This window comes from Malania oleifera, chromosome 13 (assembly GCF_029873635.1).
Source record: "Malania oleifera isolate guangnan ecotype guangnan chromosome 13, ASM2987363v1, whole genome shotgun sequence".
NCBI lineage: Eukaryota > Viridiplantae > Streptophyta > Magnoliopsida > Santalales > Ximeniaceae > Malania > Malania oleifera.
In genome coordinates this window covers 27,923,371-27,943,161 of record NC_080429.1, presented here as the reverse complement: position 1 = coordinate 27,943,161, position 19,791 = coordinate 27,923,371, and the positions used below count along the sequence as shown (strand labels likewise).

The 19,791-nt window shown below is 38.9% G+C and overlaps 1 protein-coding gene across 2 annotated transcripts in view; it reads right to left on the bottom strand.

Annotated features, from left to right (window-relative positions):
- LOC131146082 (AP-1 complex subunit mu-2-like) overlaps positions 1 to 19,791 on the bottom strand; it is a 44,296-nt gene that overhangs the window by 8,939 nt on the left and 15,566 nt on the right. Inside the window, exons 9-10 of one of the 2 annotated variants that reach the window (XM_058095376.1) lie at positions 9,440 to 9,581; positions 9,189 to 9,311 (exon numbers count right to left, since the gene is read on the bottom strand). In XM_058095376.1, coding sequence (XP_057951359.1) covers positions 9,189 to 9,311; positions 9,440 to 9,581 — 265 coding nt within the window. Of the gene's footprint in view, positions 1 to 9,046; positions 9,312 to 9,439; positions 9,582 to 19,791 lie in introns of those variants that run through there. The other variant, XM_058095375.1, reaches the window with a different exon arrangement.

The following is a 19,791-nucleotide window of genomic DNA, read 5'->3' as shown; positions in this document are numbered from 1 at the left end:
CAGAAACTCCAATGGGCATGCAATTTATCCTCGAATAATTCTATGGGCAACCCACCGTCTCCATCCCCCACCCCCCCCCCCCCCCACACACACACACACACACAACCATAACAATTTCTGCCCCCCCAATGAATCACTGGACCCAGATGGCAAAAGCCTTCACCCTACGGAGTGCAGACTGCGTCTCTGCTCCCTAGCAGAACTAATATCAACAGGTGACTGTCTTTGTTGACAACCTGCCAGAAGGTTTTATTTAGAAAGACTAAGAAACATCTTCAAGTGGCATGGAAATGTCATAGATTTTTGTGTACCAAGGAACAGGAGATCCAAGTGCAATTTCACATTTGGATTTGTAGGATTTGTGAGATTGGAAGAAGCAAACAGAGCAGTTCCAAACTACAGTGGAGTTTGTCTGTTGGGGTACATCCTCTCAGTGCAACTGCCTGAGTATAGTTTGGATAAGAGAGGGGGGGGGGGGGAATAACAACCAAACCAACCAAAACAACAATAAAATTTAAAAAAAAAAATTAAATAATTAAGATAGGATGCTTCCAAACAAAGTGATGAACACAACAATCATGCGGCAAACTGAGTTAAGAGATGGAAAATCCTACAGTAATGCAACTACAGCGGTGAGAAAAGGGGTGATAAAGCTACCCACTGTGACTCTGAATGATGAAAGGTTGGAATAACTCCAACAATCTGTAATTGGGGTGATACGTTTCCCACAAAACATCTGTAACTTACAGGTGTACATCATGAGAGCCATGGGTTTTGGACTTCCAGGTGCAGTTCTAGGATGGAGACAAAGGTTTAAATTTGAAGATACAACTGCAATGAGAGAGATGCTAGAGAATGGCAAAGATTTGTCTGATTGTTTCATTGAAATTACACCATGGGAGATAAAAACTTCTATTCTAGCCAGGTTCTGCTAGTTAAATTGCATTGGAATCCCATAATATGCATGGAACTATACCAGTTTTAGAGAATAAGTAACAATCGCCGCAAGTTCATTATATTTGATAATGATAAATGGAAGAAACAAAGGTTTGACATGGCAAGGATTCTCAAATCCACAGACTGAATTTCACCGGAGAAACTAAAGAACTAATGGTAAATGGTGTGGTTACCGAGTAATAGTGCGGGAGGAAACCAGGGCAGCCAAAAATTTTGGCTATATACAATGCCATGCCAGGTCAAAGAGCTCAGGTGAAGAACCATTGAGCGATTTAGCAGTGCCTCATTCAGAATATGCCTGATGATTGGAAAAGCACAAATCCGGAAGAGGATCTATCTCAGGCAAAAGTGGCAGTCAAAATTCATAATGTGACAGTGAACATTGGAACTTCAGTATGCAGCTGGTGCATCAGAAAAGATGAATATAAAAAGTTTGAATATGGAGTACGGGTCGGATTAAGGTAAGTAGGAATTTGAGTTTAAAAGCCATCTTGGTTGAAGACCTCATGTAATGCAGCTGGGCCTCCAATGACATCTGAAGCGCACATAGCAGCAAGAAAAGGGTGAACACCCACTACAAGTGTGGATGCCAAAGCCCAATATTATGATGCAGGGCAGCATCAAGGATCTGCAGCTATGGATGAGAGAAGAAGAAATTGCGGAGGAAGGGAAGACAGGAGAGAGGAGACGCAAGGCAGGAAACTCACGTTTCGCTGCAAGTTCAAATTCATCAACCTAACTTTGACATGGCTTTCCCACACTGTTTAGAAGAAAGCCTCCAATACATAAATTACATATATACACAAACATACCCTCATAATAGACAAATATTACAAACAAGCCCCCAATACCCATAATAATAAACTAATTAAACTAAACACATAGTAAACTGTTGACTAAACCCAACAATCCTTGAACCGATCCTTTTGAATGAGTCTCCAGCAAGGGTCTTCCCAAGGTCTTGGTTCTTGTCCTAAGTCAAGTCTCCTCTAGTATTCGACCTCGAATTTTGAAATGTTGGAGGATCATAAATAGAGAAAAGCAAACTTCGGACTCTTTGAAAGCCAACGCTTGAGTCATACAAGAAACCACGATCCTTTGGCAGCATCATAGACCTGAATTGAGAGTTGGCATCGATGAACTCATTGGGAATGACAAACTCTACAATAGGAATATTTGAAAGACTTTTGATATCTTCAAACACATTTATTTCCTTACTTGTAGTGTCTTCAAGTTGGGCAACTCTTAACAGATTCTGTCATGTTTGATTGGTAGTGCAGGCTTCAAGATAATCTGCTTACCATTAGAGTGGAAGACATGTGTTCTCATGTCCTTGAGTCACACCCAAATCATCCAACCAAGGAGAACCAAAGAGTACATGACCAAGATTCATGGCCATGATATCACACCAAACATTATCGAAATAAAACCCATTTGGATAGGAACCAAACACCTTTCATAAACATGTAAGTTAGTGTTATCAATCTAAGGTATCTCAAAAGGCTCTGGATGAGGTACCAGATGAAGTTGCATGCAAGTGACCACATTTGTAGAAACCATATTCATAGGGCATCTTCCATCAATGATGATTTTGCAAACATTTCCTCCACACCTGAGAAAGGTGTGAAAAAGCTTGAAATTGTGTCCAAGGTATGACAAATGGCATTCCTTTTTCCAATAATTTGTCACCATATTGTTGGATTTATACATATACACACTGCAACTATATCACCAAAAGCCCTTAACAAAAATTTGACCACAATTCTCAATCCATTCAAGTAAAACCCCAAGTCTGAATCTCAATTTCTCAAGAATAATCTCCAAGTAAAACAAACCCTCATAAACTCACAAATGGCAGCAATTTTATCTGATTCTTGATGTTTCCACACAAATTTCTAGCCTTTTGCAGCCAATTGTCATGCTCACGCACAAAATATCATGTATGGAAGCAACAAATGATGCTGCAAATCAAAATCTCAGGAGAAAACACCAATTTCTCGTGGCTGGAACCAATTTCTCACAATCTGTGAATTGCAGGGGATTCCAGCAAGTTTCTCATGTCTGTTGCCAGTGTGTGAGTCACTGGTGCGAGTCTCCAACAGTTGAAACTCCAGGCAAAGGTAGATCAGGTGTTGATGAAAGCAATGGTGGTAGTGGTGTGACAAGAAAATCACAGGAAGTTACGGATTCAAAAGGGCCAACAGATGGAAATTTTGGCCGGGCATAGGCCTTCACTAGTGGCTGCAAGGTGATGAAATTTTAGGGTCTAAGGTTTCAAGAGGTTCTGTTTTTTATGGTATGGGTGGTGTTATAAAATCTTGAGTGGAAATTAAGGCTTCAAAAAATGAGGACACTACTGGAATTTTTGAAATTACTCAGAACTGTTTGTCGTTTTAAAAAAGAAAAACTAAAATTTCAGGGCAGAGAAGATGGTTGAAGGGGATCAAATCTTGGAATGGGATTTAGAGTAACAGAGAGAGAGAGAGAGAGAGAGAGAGAATTGAGGAAGGTAAAAAGAGAGAAGAAAAGGGAAGAAGAAGAAGCAGCAGAAGAGAGGGAGAGAGAAGTTACAGAACAGAGGGCGGAGAGGGGGTTGGAAGAAGAGTGAAAGGGAAAGATAGGGGAATTGAAATGGGATCATGGTTGAGCTCTAACACCAAATGACGCAGGGGCTGCATTAAGGATCTGCAGCCATGGCAGAAATAAGAAGGAATTGGAGAGAAGAAGGGGAAGAGAGAAGAAAAGGAGGTAGGAAGGGGGAAAACTCACATTTCACTTCAAATTCAAATTCATCAACCTAAAAACACACGTTTCACTTCAAACTCAAATTCATCAACCTAACTTCTACATGGCTCTCATGCACTATTTATAAGAAGGCCTCTAACACATGAATTACACATATACCCCTAAAAAAACATGAAATTACAACATTACACTTATAATACACAAATATTGCAAAGAAGCCCCCAAATACAACATACTAATATACTAATTAAACTAAACACATAATAAACTATTAACAAAACCCAACAATCCTTGACCTAATCCTTTTGAATGAGCCTCCAACAAGGGTCTTCCCAAGGCCTTGTTTCTTATCTTGCATAATATAGGTAGTTTAAATGACAAAGAGTGGGAAACCCAGACGGATATAAGAAGAGCAGTAGGAGAGATGGAAGATGAAGCAGAACTAAGGCAAACAGATGGGAAAATGTTTAATATGATGTGTGCTGCAATCAAAATTAAGAACGGCATTAAGAAAAATAATGAAAGGTAAACTAGGAGGTGGTCCCAAGAAACTTGTAATACAACTCAAAAAGAGGGAACAAAACCTAAAATAAAAATTTTTTAAATAATAAAAATAAAAAATAAAAAATAAAATAAAAAGGATACACAAAATTATGGGTGATGAGAAGTAACCCAAAAGAGAAGTTGGCGAGCAAAAATAAAAACTGTAGAAAAAAACAAGGCAAAATTGATGAAACAACAGCATTGGATGATAAAATTCAAAAGAGATAGGATTATAAGAAAAGTAGAGGCAAGGAGATGCAGAGGAGGAAGTAAAGGCATTTATCAAGATGGGATGGAAGGAACAAAAGATGCAGCAGAAATATGGAGATCAGGCCTAATTGAAAGTCTGATTCCATCCTAAAAACAGAGGATAAAAGATGGGCTATGAATTGTCTCACTGGGAACAATAAGCGATTGGATAAAAGAGACCCATCTTTTTTCATATAGGAACATTTTTCATTAAAAAAAAAGACAGAAATACAAACTGCAGAGAACAAGACATCCTCCAGCACTTGGCTAAAAGTAATTATGAAGTGCATCTCTCCAGACCCTTTGGAGGTCAGACAATGTGATCTCCAAAAAGTATCCAAAGAATGTACACAAAAAAGAGCAAGGAAAACAACATCATTTGATAGAGTAGTTGTTTTGGCATTGAGAACCTCAAATTTCTATCAAGCTACCAAGTCAAAACAATAGCTTGCACCAGACAATTCCAAAAAGCTCCCCCTTTTTTACTTTTCCCAAAACCCGAAAACCTGACCAGCATGAAGTCATCCATGTTTTGTGATACTATCATGCTTCACCAAAAATAAAGCAAAGGATCATCCAAGGCCATCCCACCAACAGACTATGTTGAAAGAGATTTGAATTAGTCCCTCTCACTAGACTCTTGCTCATCAAAAGGGCAGGGAACCTTCCTTGTACAAAAGTTTCCTAAGATTTTGCACTATGGCGAGGCAAAAATGCACTAATAAAAAAAAAAATAAAAAAAAAATGGGGCATTGGCAAAAGGATGACTGCGCTTGTAAGTTCAATCATAGAGGAAACCTTTGTTCAATTAGGAAAAGCAGGTTCAAATTAACCGACTGTCACAGATCAGATCAGACTGTATGAAAGTGAAAATGATCATTTGAAAAAGATAATTTCATATGAAGCACAACCTATACATGCCATCTTCACTAAAAAATCCTTTGCAACCAGTTGGAGAAAGAGAATTGATGGTATGCTACCAATAAAAATTCCCATATTTTTTTGGAGGTCACATTACCCTCATTAATGCTAGTTCTTTCAAATATACCTACTTATTTTCTTTCTCTTTTCAAAATTCCAGGTGGGGTGGCGAGACCTTGGAGAGGATTATGAGGAATTTTTTATGGTCAGGAGTTGGGGAAGGGAAGAGAGATCATCTAGTTAGTTGGGATAGGATTAGAAGACCTAAGTCTGAAGGGGGGTTGGGGCTCAAGAATATGGAGTATAAAAACATTTCGCTCATTGGAAAATGGCTTTGGAGGTTTCCCTTGGAGGTTGACTCCCTTTGTCACATGTTAATTAGAAGTAAATATTGTCTTCATCAGAATGGGTGGGATGCCAAAAGTGGTTCTGCTTCTCATGCAAGTCCTTGGAAATTCATTTCTCAGATAGACATTTATTCTACCCTCTTACTCGTTTCCAATTTGGTAATGAAATAGCATTTGTTTTTGGGAAGATATCTTGGTGGAAGTGGTTTCGTTGGAGTCCTTAGTCGCCCCCCCCCCCCCCCCCGGGGCATTTATTTAGATTGTCCAGGTTACACAACTCTCCGATCATTGATTTCTACAATTTGGAAGGGGCATCTCTCTCTCTTGAGATTTTCACTTTTATAGGAATCTCAATGAGTGAGAGGTTGATGATTTAACTATTTTATAGAGTGCTGGAATTTTTTTTGCCCATGGTGAGAGATGACGCAAGGATTTGGGTAGGGGATTCCTTTGGTTCTTTTTCCACTAAATACTTTTTCTCTCATTTTATGAAATCCTCGAATCCATGTACTTTCCCTTTGAATAATTTTATCTAGAAGGCAAAGGTTCCTTTCAAAACTAAAGCTTACACATGGACTTTGATACTTTATCGGCTTAATACCAATGATTTGTTGCAGAAAAGGAGGCCTCACAAAACTATAAGCCCTGATCTATGTATCATGTTCCATGAGTCAAGTGAAAGTACCATTTGTTCCTGCATTGCAGGACAGCTAAGCTGCTGTTTATGCTGTTTTCAATCTTTGTTGAGGCAGTGGTTTCCCCAGAGACAGTCTAAGCTTTCCTAAATGTGAATTAACAAAGGTTTTGGGAGAAGGAAGGGAATATCCTTTGGAGATGTGCTATCTTTGCTCTCCATTGGACTCTTTGGATGGAAAGGAATGCAAGGATTTTTAGTGGCAAATCAAATCCTCATTGCCTCCTTTGGGATAGAGTGGTTTTCCTAAAGTCTTTTTGGACTCATTCTTTTGGTTCTTTTTTCAATGTTTACTTTTGTCAGATCTTTAGAGGAACTGGAGGGGAGCAATATAGTAATTCCATTTGGATATTTATTTCTTTAGGAGAATCCTTATCCTCCATCTTGATGTATATTCTTCTCTTTCTTCTTATGAATTTATTTTCCTATCAAAAAAAAAACCGTCATATTTAGAAGGAGCAACACCCAAAATTGAGATATTTGTTGGCTAGCAGTGCATAACAATATAATCTCAAGAGGGGGCCTGGATATACACAAAACTCCAAATACCTGTTCAGGCTGCTGAGGAAAGAGACAAATCATTACCAAGTTTCTAGGCTTCTAGCCCTATCTTCGGCCTATCAACTCACATGTCTGTCCAGACCTCCAATCTTAAAGAGAGTTGAGCCCCTAGCTGGCCATTTCCAAGTTTCCTGGTCAAAGAACTTGGAGGGGATTCAGGAATAGTGGAACTGTCCTGAGAATTCGGACATCACAATTAGAACCCAACAGATTTTGGCAAAGTCCTTATAGGATCCAGACTTCACATGTAGCCTGGTCTCTCTGTGCACGGTTAATAGAACACTCGTCAAATAGCGGAGCCTCTAAGCTCAACCCTTCATCATCCTCACCTGTCAGGACTGCCTCCTTGACATCAGAATTCCCATCATCCAATTGTGCCCCTTCACTGTTACTTGCTACTCCCCTTTCCTAAGCGTTCCATCAATAAATCATCCTCCTCAAAGTCATAAGAAGATAGTTAATTGTCCTCCTCATTTTCATACCCTTTGATAGCTTCTCAAACCCATTTGACAATAACACCTCTTTGCATTTGTTCTTTGTTGCTGGCCCCCCAGCAGCCACCTTCAGATTCCCCTAATTGTATGCCTCCATTAGCCTTCCCAAGGCGTGCTACAAGTGGCCTGAGACCATTGTTCCCCTCCAAGTTGTCGCTGCGTGGTACCTCGACCTTCAAAGTCTTGCATTTAATAGCTGCCTAACATAGCTACAGCAGAACCTTCCAGTGCTGTGATTTTCCTGGATGCGTGGCTACTCCCTCATAGCTTGTCTGGTTCAGGATTTTGAGGGCTGCCATGCATACATTGGCCCTATACTCCTATGTTTATATGTTCTTTTTCTTCATAAAAAAAACTCTCCTAACAAAAAAAAAAAAAAAAAAACCATGCTCCTTCTGTGAATAGAAGGTTGAATCAACTGATCATTACCTATTGCATTCAAAGTGGTCTCAGGGACAGGGTATATGGTCTGACTGCCTAAAATGATGGGCCATCAAAGCAGCGCTACCTTCCTCGGTGCTGGACTGATTTAACAGCAGGACTGGGATTGAACAACCAACAGTTCCAAACAGGAACGAGAGTGTGTCCAATAGTAAATATATGTCAAAGAAAGAGGTTTCGGTAAGACTATATTGGCAGATAAAAGCAAAGTGGAAGAAATAAAAATTGTCCTTGAAGCAGTATGCACAGTTTGAAGCTTAACATGCAGTCCATCAAAAAAGAAAGTTCAAAGACAACTCTCCATGAGGGAAGCACCTTTGAATAAACTCCTAAAATTTAATGAGGATGGCTCATGCATAGGCAAGCATTGTCCGATGAGAACTGGAGGTGTCCTTACAGGAAAGAGTGGTGCAGTAATTCACTTATTCTCTGGATCAATAGGGATAAATGAGTCTAACCTAGAAGAAATTATGGCAATAAAAAGAGGCTTGGAGCCATTCACAAAGTCTGAATGACAGGGGGAATGATTATGTAAAGTGACTCAAAAAAGTTGCAATATCATGGATGCAAAACAAGGAAGCTAGGTTCAGTGGGGAAGTTGATATCAGCGTTCAACATTATAATGAACTGTACTGAAGAACTTGCTGCAATCCAATTGGGGCGCACTTACAAGGAAGCAAACTAGATCACAATCAAGTTGGCAAAACAGGGTGTCCTCAAAGATGTCCCATTGATGTCTTGGATCTAAAATGTTCTCACAGAGATGTCCTCCCATCTTTCTTATTCTTACGTTACTGGTTGTTTTGGAGTTATCTCAAAGGTGTCACAAGCAATTTTGCAGTTTTAATATGGACCCATAGGGAAAGTTCTTACTCTGAGAGGAGACAGATTGTTATTGTATCTATAGGGATATTTTCAACCTTTTCACAAATAATAATACATGTAGGATACTTCTGAAAAAATAGTTAAAACAAATATATGCCTCATATATTTTGTCTCGGTTTTGCGTATCTTTGGACCTTCTGGTTCTGAGGCATCACATAAAGATTCTGACTTTAAAGGATTAACTTCTACTCTATTTTTATCAATTATAAGCAAGCCAGCAGCAAATAATGCATACTAAGAGAACTCTTCTGAAACGCATCCATTTACAATAAAAAAGAAAGCATGAAAGTAAGGCAGATAAATAATATCCATGGTCTTTCTAAGCAGGCAGCTAATTTCATAAACACATACCTGAATTCCTGAGACAGTAAAATATGGTATCTCAAACTTCACATGTATTGGAGCTTTTCTATCTGGAGTTGCATCTTCAGCAGTTATACTAGGAAGGCTGAATTCTGCCCTCATCATGTACTCCTAAACAATTTTGTTTATAAGCCGGGGAAAAAGTGTATGTAAGGAAGTCGTTTTACAATCAATTGTGTACACATTCAAATATTAATGTCAAGTAAATGGAATGCAGAACCCTCAAAGCTAAGTCATACCTTATTTCCAGGAAAAGATTTGATTTTCCAGAGCAATGCATCATTCTCAGGAGCATATGCAGCAGATCCCATTGATGTCCGAATATTAGGATTCGCAGCATCATATGGCACAGGCAACTCAATTTCCACATTTGTTGCAGTGCTGTACCAAAAAGTAACTAGAATTTATATCAAAAAAATTAAATATAACCCTTTCAAATCAAATTTTAGGCCAGCATTACCGCATTAGAAGACCCATGAGATTGTGTTTAACACTGCTTTTGTCGCATTTGGAACATAAAATTGGAAACTTGACAATTTTTTGTTTGTTTAAGGCTTGAATACATTGTTGCCCACAACCTAACAGCTTAAGCTTTTAGGTAAAGTGGTAATCTAACAGGGTATTAGAGCCATGGTTGCTAGCAGATCCTGGGTTCTAGTCTTGTTGCCCACGTTTAATGTAAGATCATTAAAAAATTATCACGATCCCAATATTATTCACTGTTTGTTAATCTATAGATGTGCAATTGGGTTGCACATGTGGGGAAGTGTTAAGGCTTGATATACATAGTTGGTGCACAACCTAATAGCTTAAGCTTTTAGGTAAAGTGGTAGTCTAACAATTTAAAAGGAGTACATATCAAAATGATGGCACAAAAAGAGCTCAAGATCCTAGAAGTGATGCATAATACAGTATACAATTTACTGTAAGAAAAGTGGATTCATGTCAAATGTTACAACAAACAGAACCTTCAATTGCCATAAAAATTCAGCAGGTCGATTTTATAACCACAGTTGAACAAAATCCAATTATCCAATTAAAAATTGATGGTTTCACGCTCTTGCTCTCTCCTCTTGGATTCCTTGTTAGCTTTGATGGATCTGTTCATAAGCACGATCTTAAATTTCCATGAAATTGAAATTTCCACTTTTCACCACCCTCGAAGTCAAATGGCATTTAATTTCCATTTTACAAATTTTCGGTCAAAATTTCCACAGCTCACTCAAAATTTATTAAAATCTCAAAATTTCAGCAAAATTTGTCAAAATTTTAACTGAAATTTCCTTTAAATTCAAATTTGAGATTCAAAGGCCAACAGAACTTTCTCCTTTAATTTATCTTCTCTTTTTTATTCATTCTAAAGATTATTACAAGAAGGATATGAAAGGCTTTCAAACTTTTGAAAATACAACAAAATTAAACTTAGATATTAGCTACAACATTTTATTTGACCATTTATGTCTAACTGTTTGTATAATAGATAATATTCAATAGATTTATCAATTTCATTCATATTAACTGAATATGCTTAATATGATTACTATATTGCAGTTATTGCACCTTTCACACCACATATATGTTCTTGATGTATTTTACTTATAATATTTTAATTATGAATCTTGCCTTGTTATGTCTATTAATAGTTTCTAAAGTTTCATCAAAAGAATTCCATGCTTTACTCCTAATTTCCATCATTTTTTTAAAATCAAAATCAAAATTGAGATCAACATGGAAATTTCCAACCATACTTTTGAAGCCTTGAAATTTTAGTCGAATGTGAAATTTAAGATCTTGTTTGTAACTAGGTTTGGAGGAGAAACCCCTAAAACCGTTGTAGATTGAAAGGGAAGCTGATCTAGGACAAGAAGCAAGACCTTGGGAAGATCCTTGTTCGAGAATAATTAAGAAGAATTGGGTCAAGTGATTGTTGGGTTTAGTTTAATTAGAACAGTATTACGTGCATTAGGGGGCTTGTTTGTAATATTTGCATATTCTAGGGGCATGTTTGTAATGTAATATAGTTTTAGGGTATATTTGTAATTTCATGTGAAGAAGCTTTCTTATAAATAGTGTGTGAAAGCCATGTTGTAGGCAGCTGCTGAATTTGAATTTGAGTTGAACGTGTGAGACCCCCTTGTATCTCCTGTCTCCTCCCTTCCCCTTCCTCTCTTCAATTTCTTCTCTCTCTCCAATGGCTGCAGATCCTTGATGCTGCCCCAGCATCAAAAGTTTTTTATTTGTGCCTGGAAACAGTAGGGGAAGGGAGTTTCATACATTCGAAGAGAAATCTTGAAATAGGAACCAGTTGATTAAGATTGCTTTATCAGCTGCACTATGGCTGTGGCCTGTAAGATTGTTTGGGTTTCGTTTTCCTGAGATTGGAGAAGTTCATTCGCTATAAGAAGTTCAGCAGGATACAATATTGAGTGATGATTAAATCAAATCATAAGGGTAAGCTTTTGAAGTTAAGATTACATTCAAATGGTAAGAGATATTTAATTTTTATCCCTGGAGGTTTGTATGGAGTTGGCAAACGTATGAGCAAGTGTTGCAATCAGGGTGTTTTCGGAGAATATGAGTAGATCTCAAGAAAAGTTCATGACTCCAATCTTTAGGGAATCCTGTTTGCCGGAGCTGCAGGATACTATGACCAGAAGTGCAGAGGCAGCAAGGGTGAGTGGCTGAGTGGCAATGTGGCAACCGTAGACATTCAAAACTGGCGCATGTTGGTGTGCCAGTGGCTGGAGGTTCAGAAGATTTCAAGTCATCGAGAATTTGTGAGAGGAAGGGGGTGATTGCATGTGATGCCAAGTGCTGTGGGTCTGGAATGAGTTGGGCTGGAGGTTTGTTGTATTACAGGGCACTTGGGCCAGAATTTCGCAAATAAAATGGTCAGCCCACCATTCCTACTATTCAGGCCTATGCTTCAAAATATGCACTTGAGCCCAACCTTGTCTCAAGGTTATGGGATGGTATGTCCTGGAATCAAGGGGTTTGGCTGTGACAGGTGATGGACTGCTTCTTCTTTGCAGGTGTCAAGGAGATCAGCTACTTCTTCACAAGCTGAACAGGTAATAGACTGCAACGAGGCATCAGCTGCTTATCCAGTGAATTGCAGCTGTGCAGCAAAGGGAAAGTGGGTTCAGAATCTAGGGTCTGGTGCTGACAATGGAGAATTGCAGGGTAGAGTTCCAATATGAAAAATCAGGTTCTGAGGATTCTCCCTCTCAGACAAAAAGCAGTTATTCAAATGGTAATCATAAGGCTCCTTCAGGTGGTCAAGATGAGTGGGAAAGAGAAGTTTGTCTGTTGATGGGGTGTCCAGAGAGCTTCCTTTGGAGGCTGTTGGTTGTGAAAGCTTATGTATGGCGCAAGAGCCTCAATGTTCAGGGGATCAATTGGTTGTCTGATATTGTAAGGGATTGCATGTAGAGGTGGAGCAAAGGTCGGGTACTGATAATGTGGGATGGTAAAGTACGCAATAAGGGTGAATGTATCAAGGTGTATAATCGCCAGACAATGAGGCAGTATGGTTGGTTAAGAGGAACCCTTTTATTGATAATTGAACGACTTCTGCCATGTGGGTAAGTAGGATTTTACTGATAATAGCCTTTTTATTGATGAAATTCTCAATGATTCTATGATAAGTCTCAGCTAAGGTAAGAAGTAAGTGTAGATCATCATCTTATCTTTTTCACCATTTAAACTACATTATGGTCCTATTGAAGCTGCCAAAAAGTTAGTCCACTTTGGGGAGGATGTCCCCCCTACAGGAACTCCCCTAGCAGGCAGCAGCAACCAAGAGTAGGCTATTCTGGTGCAGGAACCCCCTAGTTACCCAAATGATACAGGAAGACTAGCCCTTGTCCCAGCCCGTAGCACTAGCTATGACACTTTATGTGTCAATCCCAACTTTGAGGATTTGATTGATAGACCCAATTTTGATGCAGTGAATGACCTGGACTCAGACAGCGCTCACTTCAAGAAACAGACATCTGTTTGGATTCTTCGGAAGTTTAATCGGTAAGCAAAACCATAGGCGTGTCCTTCGAAGGGTTTGAGGACAAAGCCTTACAATTGTCTGATGATATTGAAAGAAAGAGGAGAGGAACTAGGAAGTAGTCACAAAAAATCTTTGGGCAGTATCAAAAAGTTGAATACCAATAGGGAAAGTAAAGCACTTGGAATGCACAGTGAACTATGGATAAACAGGAGGATGCTCAGAAATTGTGGAGACATGCAGCATCTGGAGCCCTTGTGTTAAATCATGTTAAGAAAAATCATTTCCTAGAACGTGAGGGGTCTTAACGGCAAATCCAAGAGGAGTGTAATCTAGTACTTTCTTAAGGATTGGAGGGGAGATGTCGTGTGCTTGCAAGAAAATAAGGTAGTGACCATGGTTCGAAATCGCGGTCACGAGTAACGTCGCGTAACGGTCGCAGGTGTCGCGGGACGCAGGAGACGCGGGTGTTACGTAACGGGAAGCGGGCGTAAGGGTCGTGAATTTTTTTCACGCATGCACAACCATGCCAAAATCAAAAAATAAGCATGAAATCCATTAATACATGATTTTTAATGAATTTTAAAGGTCTTCATTCAACGTACAAATGTTTTTTAATAGGCATTATGATTTTTATATTAATTTTAGTGCGCTGCTTACAAAAAAAATATATATATTTTTTAATAATTTACATTACTTTAAAATTTACAATTTAACAAAATAAATATGAAATTGTAAATCTTACAATTTAATTATTTAAATGGTAATAGACTTGAACTTGAGTCACTTAAGAGTTGAGGCTTGACTAATTGTGTACAAATTAGAATTTATTATAAATTGTAGATCTAATATTAAATTATTAATTGTCAAGGACCTCAAGGTATTAAAAAAAATAAATATGTAGAATATTAGTTAATAATTTTTTACTAAATCTGTACTCTAAGTTTCTGAGTTCTAAGTTCTAGGTTCTAACTTTCTAAGAGTCTAAGTAAACTCTATAAATTTTATATTTTAAAAACTTTATACTATTTTTTTATTTTAATTAAAAAATTCTACTTATACAATCATTAATAATTTGCAATTGTTAATTTGTATTCTAATTAACTAATAAATAAACTAAATTTATATACTAATTATATTTATAAACTGAAATTATAACACAAAATTTACAACTTATATACTAATTAGTAATTAAATAAACTGAAATTTATAATTTATATAAACTATAAATTGAAATTATAAAATAAACTAAATTTAAAACTGAAATTTACAATTTATATTCTAATTAAATGAACTGAAATTTACAATTTATATAAAGCAATAAAGCATAAATTGAAATAATAAAATAGAATAAATTATTAAGCAATAAAGCATAAATTGAAATAATAAAACAACAAACATACTACATACAAACTGGTCACCACCCACTTCCCACTTACCACTTACCCACTCCTGACTCCCACTCCCACGGAAGCTGCGACCCTGCGATTGCGAGAGAGCTGATTTTGGAGGAATCGAAGGTTTGCTGATTTTTGGGTTCTTGGACGAAGGAGACGAATGACGGACTAAGGGAGACGAAGCTGTACGAAGCAGATTTTGGGGGTTTTAGGGATTTCGAAGCTTCAGATCAGTAGATCGAAGCTGTACGTATGAAGGAGACGAAAAATCGAAGAGTGATTCAAGTGAAGAGGGAACTGAACTCAACTTGCAGATGACAGATGTAAGGGTTCAAAGGCTCGAAGCTGCGTAACGGACGTTACGTTCCGTAACGTTAGTGTAACGGCTGTTACGGGCCGTTACGTTTCCGTAACGGCCGTTACCCATGTGAATTTTTAGCTCCCCGCTAATGCGGCCTGAAACGGTATCGGAGACCTGTTTTTCCGTTACGTAACGGCCGTTATTTAATACCATGGTAGAGACGATGAAGCAGCTCTTCATCAATGACCTCTAGGGCCAAGGTGCCTGTGATTGGATATCTCTTGGAGCGGTAGGCAGCTCAAGGGGCATACTTATGAAATCCTAGTGCTACAAAATTGTTGGACCACTTCATCAACTCCTTCTCAGTCTCTTCTTTGTTCAGAAGCATGAATGATAACTCCCAATGAATTTTCATAGGGGATTTACGGCCCAAGAAAAGGATCCCCCCCCACCCCCAGGTTTCTTTTTTGGAATGAGCTCTTCAATATTAATAGTAGATGGGATGCTCCTTTTATTATTGGAGGCGATTTCAATATGATTGTGTATCCACATGAAAGAAATGGGGGTAGTCTTGAGACCAATAGCATGAGAGAATTCCTTGACTTTATCAAAGTGAATGCCCTTATTGATCTACCTCTCATTGGTGGCAACTTCACCTAGTCCAACTCTAGGGGGCCACCTTCCTTTTCAAGGATCGATAGGCTCCTATTTCGGTTGTGTTGGAACTTCATTTTCCTCACATGATTCAGAGTCCACTTCGTAGGCCCATCTCAGAACATTTCCCCGTCTCCCTTGACACAAGGGGTGTTAAATGGAGGGAGACCAACCCCCTTTCGCTTAAAGAATATGTGGTTAAAACATGATGGTTTCAAGGAGTTAGTGAAAGCTTGATGGTCATATATTCTAGTCACGGGGAAGGCTAATTTGTTGCTTGTCTCAAAGTTGAAAGGAAAAGAAAAACTAAAGATGTGGAATAGAAACACCTTTGGGAATGTCCAAGTGAAGAAGATTGTTATCCTTAATGGCATCAAAGAGACTAGTGAGCAAAAAATGATCCAAGGTCTCGATGATAAATAGAGAGCCAAAAAAGCTATGTGTTAGGGACTTAGGGGGTAACAATGTAATGGGGATTTAATGGAGGAGAGAGATGGCTTTACATGTATTCTCCAAGGATTTGTAAATGAATATCAAATTACTTGTGTCATGGCTTGTATTGTGTTCTCTTACTTGAATAAAATAAGTAGTCTTTATTTCATCATTGAGCATGAATGTCTCTTGCCTTCCTAATCCATCGGGGTTTATATTGATATTTCATGATTATGAGTGGTTGCCGAGACTTATGTGATGCTCATGTTTGCAGGTTTGAACGGGAGATTATTAGCTGACTCTGTTAAGGGAGAGCCTCGACGAGTGCCGCACGACGCCTTAGTTGAGTCTAAATTGGGGGTCCATGACAGTTGGTATCAAAGCACAGTGTGTGCGAGCACCATAAACAGCAAGATGAAATTTGCGAAGTCAGCAAAGATAGAGCGCATTGAGGCGATGGAGGCAAGAGTGACAAACCTTGAAACCTTTGAGACGCAGTTCTTCGAACTCCAAGCATTGTGATAGAATTGTCAAAAGAGAGAGGCGTGCCAATAGAGCTTGAGGCTACCCGAGAGAACACTAGAGGAAACCCCTATAGTGTATCCGAGCTTGAGATGAGAATTGTGGAACTTGAGAAATTCATTCCACGTATAAAATCCCTAGAGAAAAGACCAATAGAGCTTAAGGTCTTCCAGAGGAACATTGAGCAATTGGAAGCCTTCGAGAATAGGCTGAAACACATTAAGGGCATAATGCCATTCGTGACATCCCAAGGGGGAGAGCCAATAGAGCTTGAGAGCCTACAGGAATTAACTGATGATTTTTATGTGCTTGCAAATAATGTCAAAGAATTTATTAGCACCATGAAAGAGGATTTGAAGGAGATGGGTAAGCTTCGGAACCTAACGGATCAATTTTAGAATGACTTACAAGAGGTGAGTAATAAGCTAAATGCAGTGGCCCAGATGTCTTGAAGGCCAATAACCGATACTTGTGGGGGAACTCGGATTAAGGTGCCAAAACCTAAATGTTTTGGGGGCGCTCGAGATGCAAAGGAGTTAGACAACTTCGTTTTGATCTAGAACACTACTTTAAGTGCTCCAGGATTGACCTAGAGGAGGACCAAGTTAACATTGCAACAGTGTATCTTACTGAGGATGCTAAGTTATGGTGGAAAACCAAATGTGAAGACATGCAAAACAACCAGTATACCATCAATACTGAGGAAAAGTTGAAACAGGCCTTGAAAGACAAATTTTACCAAGGAAATACAGCGTACATGGTGCATTGCAAGGTATATGAATTACAACAAACAGGCTCAATACGAAGTTATGTATGGGAGTTCCAAGTCCTAATGCTCGACATTAAGGATATGGCAGATTCTGACAGACTCTTCCATTTCCTTCGAGGACTCAAAACATGGCCGAAGAATGAGCTGCGAAGGCAAGGGATTCATAACCTTCCCTCGACTCTTGCAGCAACTGAACGATTGGAGGATTTCTCAAGCCGGATTCTAGCAACAGGTGGTGACTACTCAAATGGTTCTCAGAAAAGGAAATACCCAACATCTGACAATCATGAACAAAGATCTTCCCAGGTGTATAGATCTTCAGACAGGGGGAGTAACAAGGGATCTAATAGCTTCTTGAGTGATAAGGGACCCCGAACAACGAGAGAATGGAATGACAACAATGCAAGGAATGGGGTGCATTGACCGCCACTTGCTTTTTTTATGTGCATAAGGCCCCATCCCGAAGCAAAATGCCCTGAGTGGAAGGCCTTGAATGCCTTGAAAACAATCCAAGAGGGCATAGAAGTCTTGAACACTTATTTGGGAGAAAAAAGTGTACGGTGGGCGCCCTAAGGCTTTTGGGGAGCCCTCAAAAGCCCAAGTAGCGAGTGGAATGGGGGAAAAATACTAGCAGCTTTTTTTGAAATTATGTTTCCTATTAGATGTATAGCTTTTGCAGTAATTTTTGTGAAATATGTTGCAACTAATCATGTCTTGTTGAGATGGTGACAAATAAACAGTCAAATTTGTGAGGATGGAAATTTGCTTGAAAGCCTACATGACCATGACAGTTTGAAGCTGGAGACCTGGTTCTTGGAAAGCCCCATGTCAACGAAAAAGATAAATACAGATAGAAGTGCAAGAGCCCAACCCTTCTATAAATGAAGATAGTAGCTAGAGACGTAGTGAAGATCCTTGCAGATAGAATCGAAAATGATGAAGGTCGTCAACAACAACACTTGGTTAGGAGAAGAACGATGGTGACAAAATAGAAGACTTCCAACATCTCACATAGAAAATCCAAGAATTTACAAACTTCAAGACAACAATAGCAAATCCTAAAGATTGGAGACTCTTTACAACAACTCGACGAGGTTGTCGATAGAATGAGTGGGGGAGAATGTTAGTGGGTAACAATGTAATGGGGATTTAATGGGCGAGAGAGATGGCTTTTACATGCATTCTCCGGGGATTTGTAAATGAATATCAAATTACTTGTGTCATGGCTTGTATAGTGTTCTCTTACTTGAATAAAATAAGTAGTCTTTATTTTATCATTGAGCATGTATGTCTCTTACCTTCCTGATCCATCGGAGTCTATATTGATATTTCATGATTATGAGTGGCTGTCAAGACTTATGTGATGCTCACTTTTGCAGGTTTGAACGGGTGATTATTGGCTGACTCTGTTAAGGGAGAGCCGTAACGAGTGTCGCACGGCCCCTTAGCTGAGTCTAAATTGGGGGTCCATGACACTATGGTTAAAAAGGAATTGAACAAGGTTATCAATCTTGAAGAGATATCTTGGAGACAGAAATCCAAAGTTTTATGGCTCAAAGAGGGGACCGTAATACAAAATTCTTTCATCGGACAGCAAATGCTCATTATAGAAGTAACAACTTATCCAACAATGAAATTGGGGAAATCACCTTAACTAGGGAAGAGGGTTACAGAAAAGGTATTTTTGATTTTTATAAAGACTCTACACTGAACCCAAGACTTGGAAACCTATAGTGAATGGCATCAATTTGAGATCTCTCAGTTCTTTTACTGCAGGGTGGCTTGAGAGACCCTTTGAAGAAGCAGAAGTCATCCAAGCTATTAAAAATTGCAATGGGAATAAATCGTCTGGATGGGATGGTTTCTCCTTGGCTTTCTTTCAAGCTAACTAGAGCCTCCTCAAGCACGACAGGTTAAATGTGTTTGAGGAGTTTCATAGATCAGGAAAATTCTGCAATTGTATAAATACCACTTTTGTCACTCTTGTTCCAAAGAGAGTTGGGGCTGCTAAACACCAAGGATTTTCGCCCCATTAGCTTGGTGCGAAGCATTTATAAAGTCATTGCCAAAGTACTAGCTAAGAGGTTCAAAAAACCAATACCAGCAATCATTGGTCAGTATCAGCATGCTTTTGTGGATGGAAGACAGATTATAGATACTGCCCTTATTGCTAATGAGGTAGTGGATGCTTATCTGAAGGAGGGAAAAAAGGGGACAGTGTGCAAACTAGATGTGGAGAAAGCATTTGATCATGTCAACTGGAACTTCCTTCTTTTATCTCCTTAGGAAAATGGGCTTTGGGGAGCTGTGGTGTAGTTGTATTGCTCAATGCATCAAAACCCCAAGCTTCTTGGTGCTCATAAATGGCTGCTTTTCTCATTTCTTTCGCTCCTCGAGAGGCTTGAGACAAGGAGATCCCTTGTCCCCCTTTCTGTTTATTTTGGTTATGAAGGTGCCATGGTTTTAAATAATGGCCGTTACGCTATGTAATGGCCGTTACGTAACGGAAATTGAAG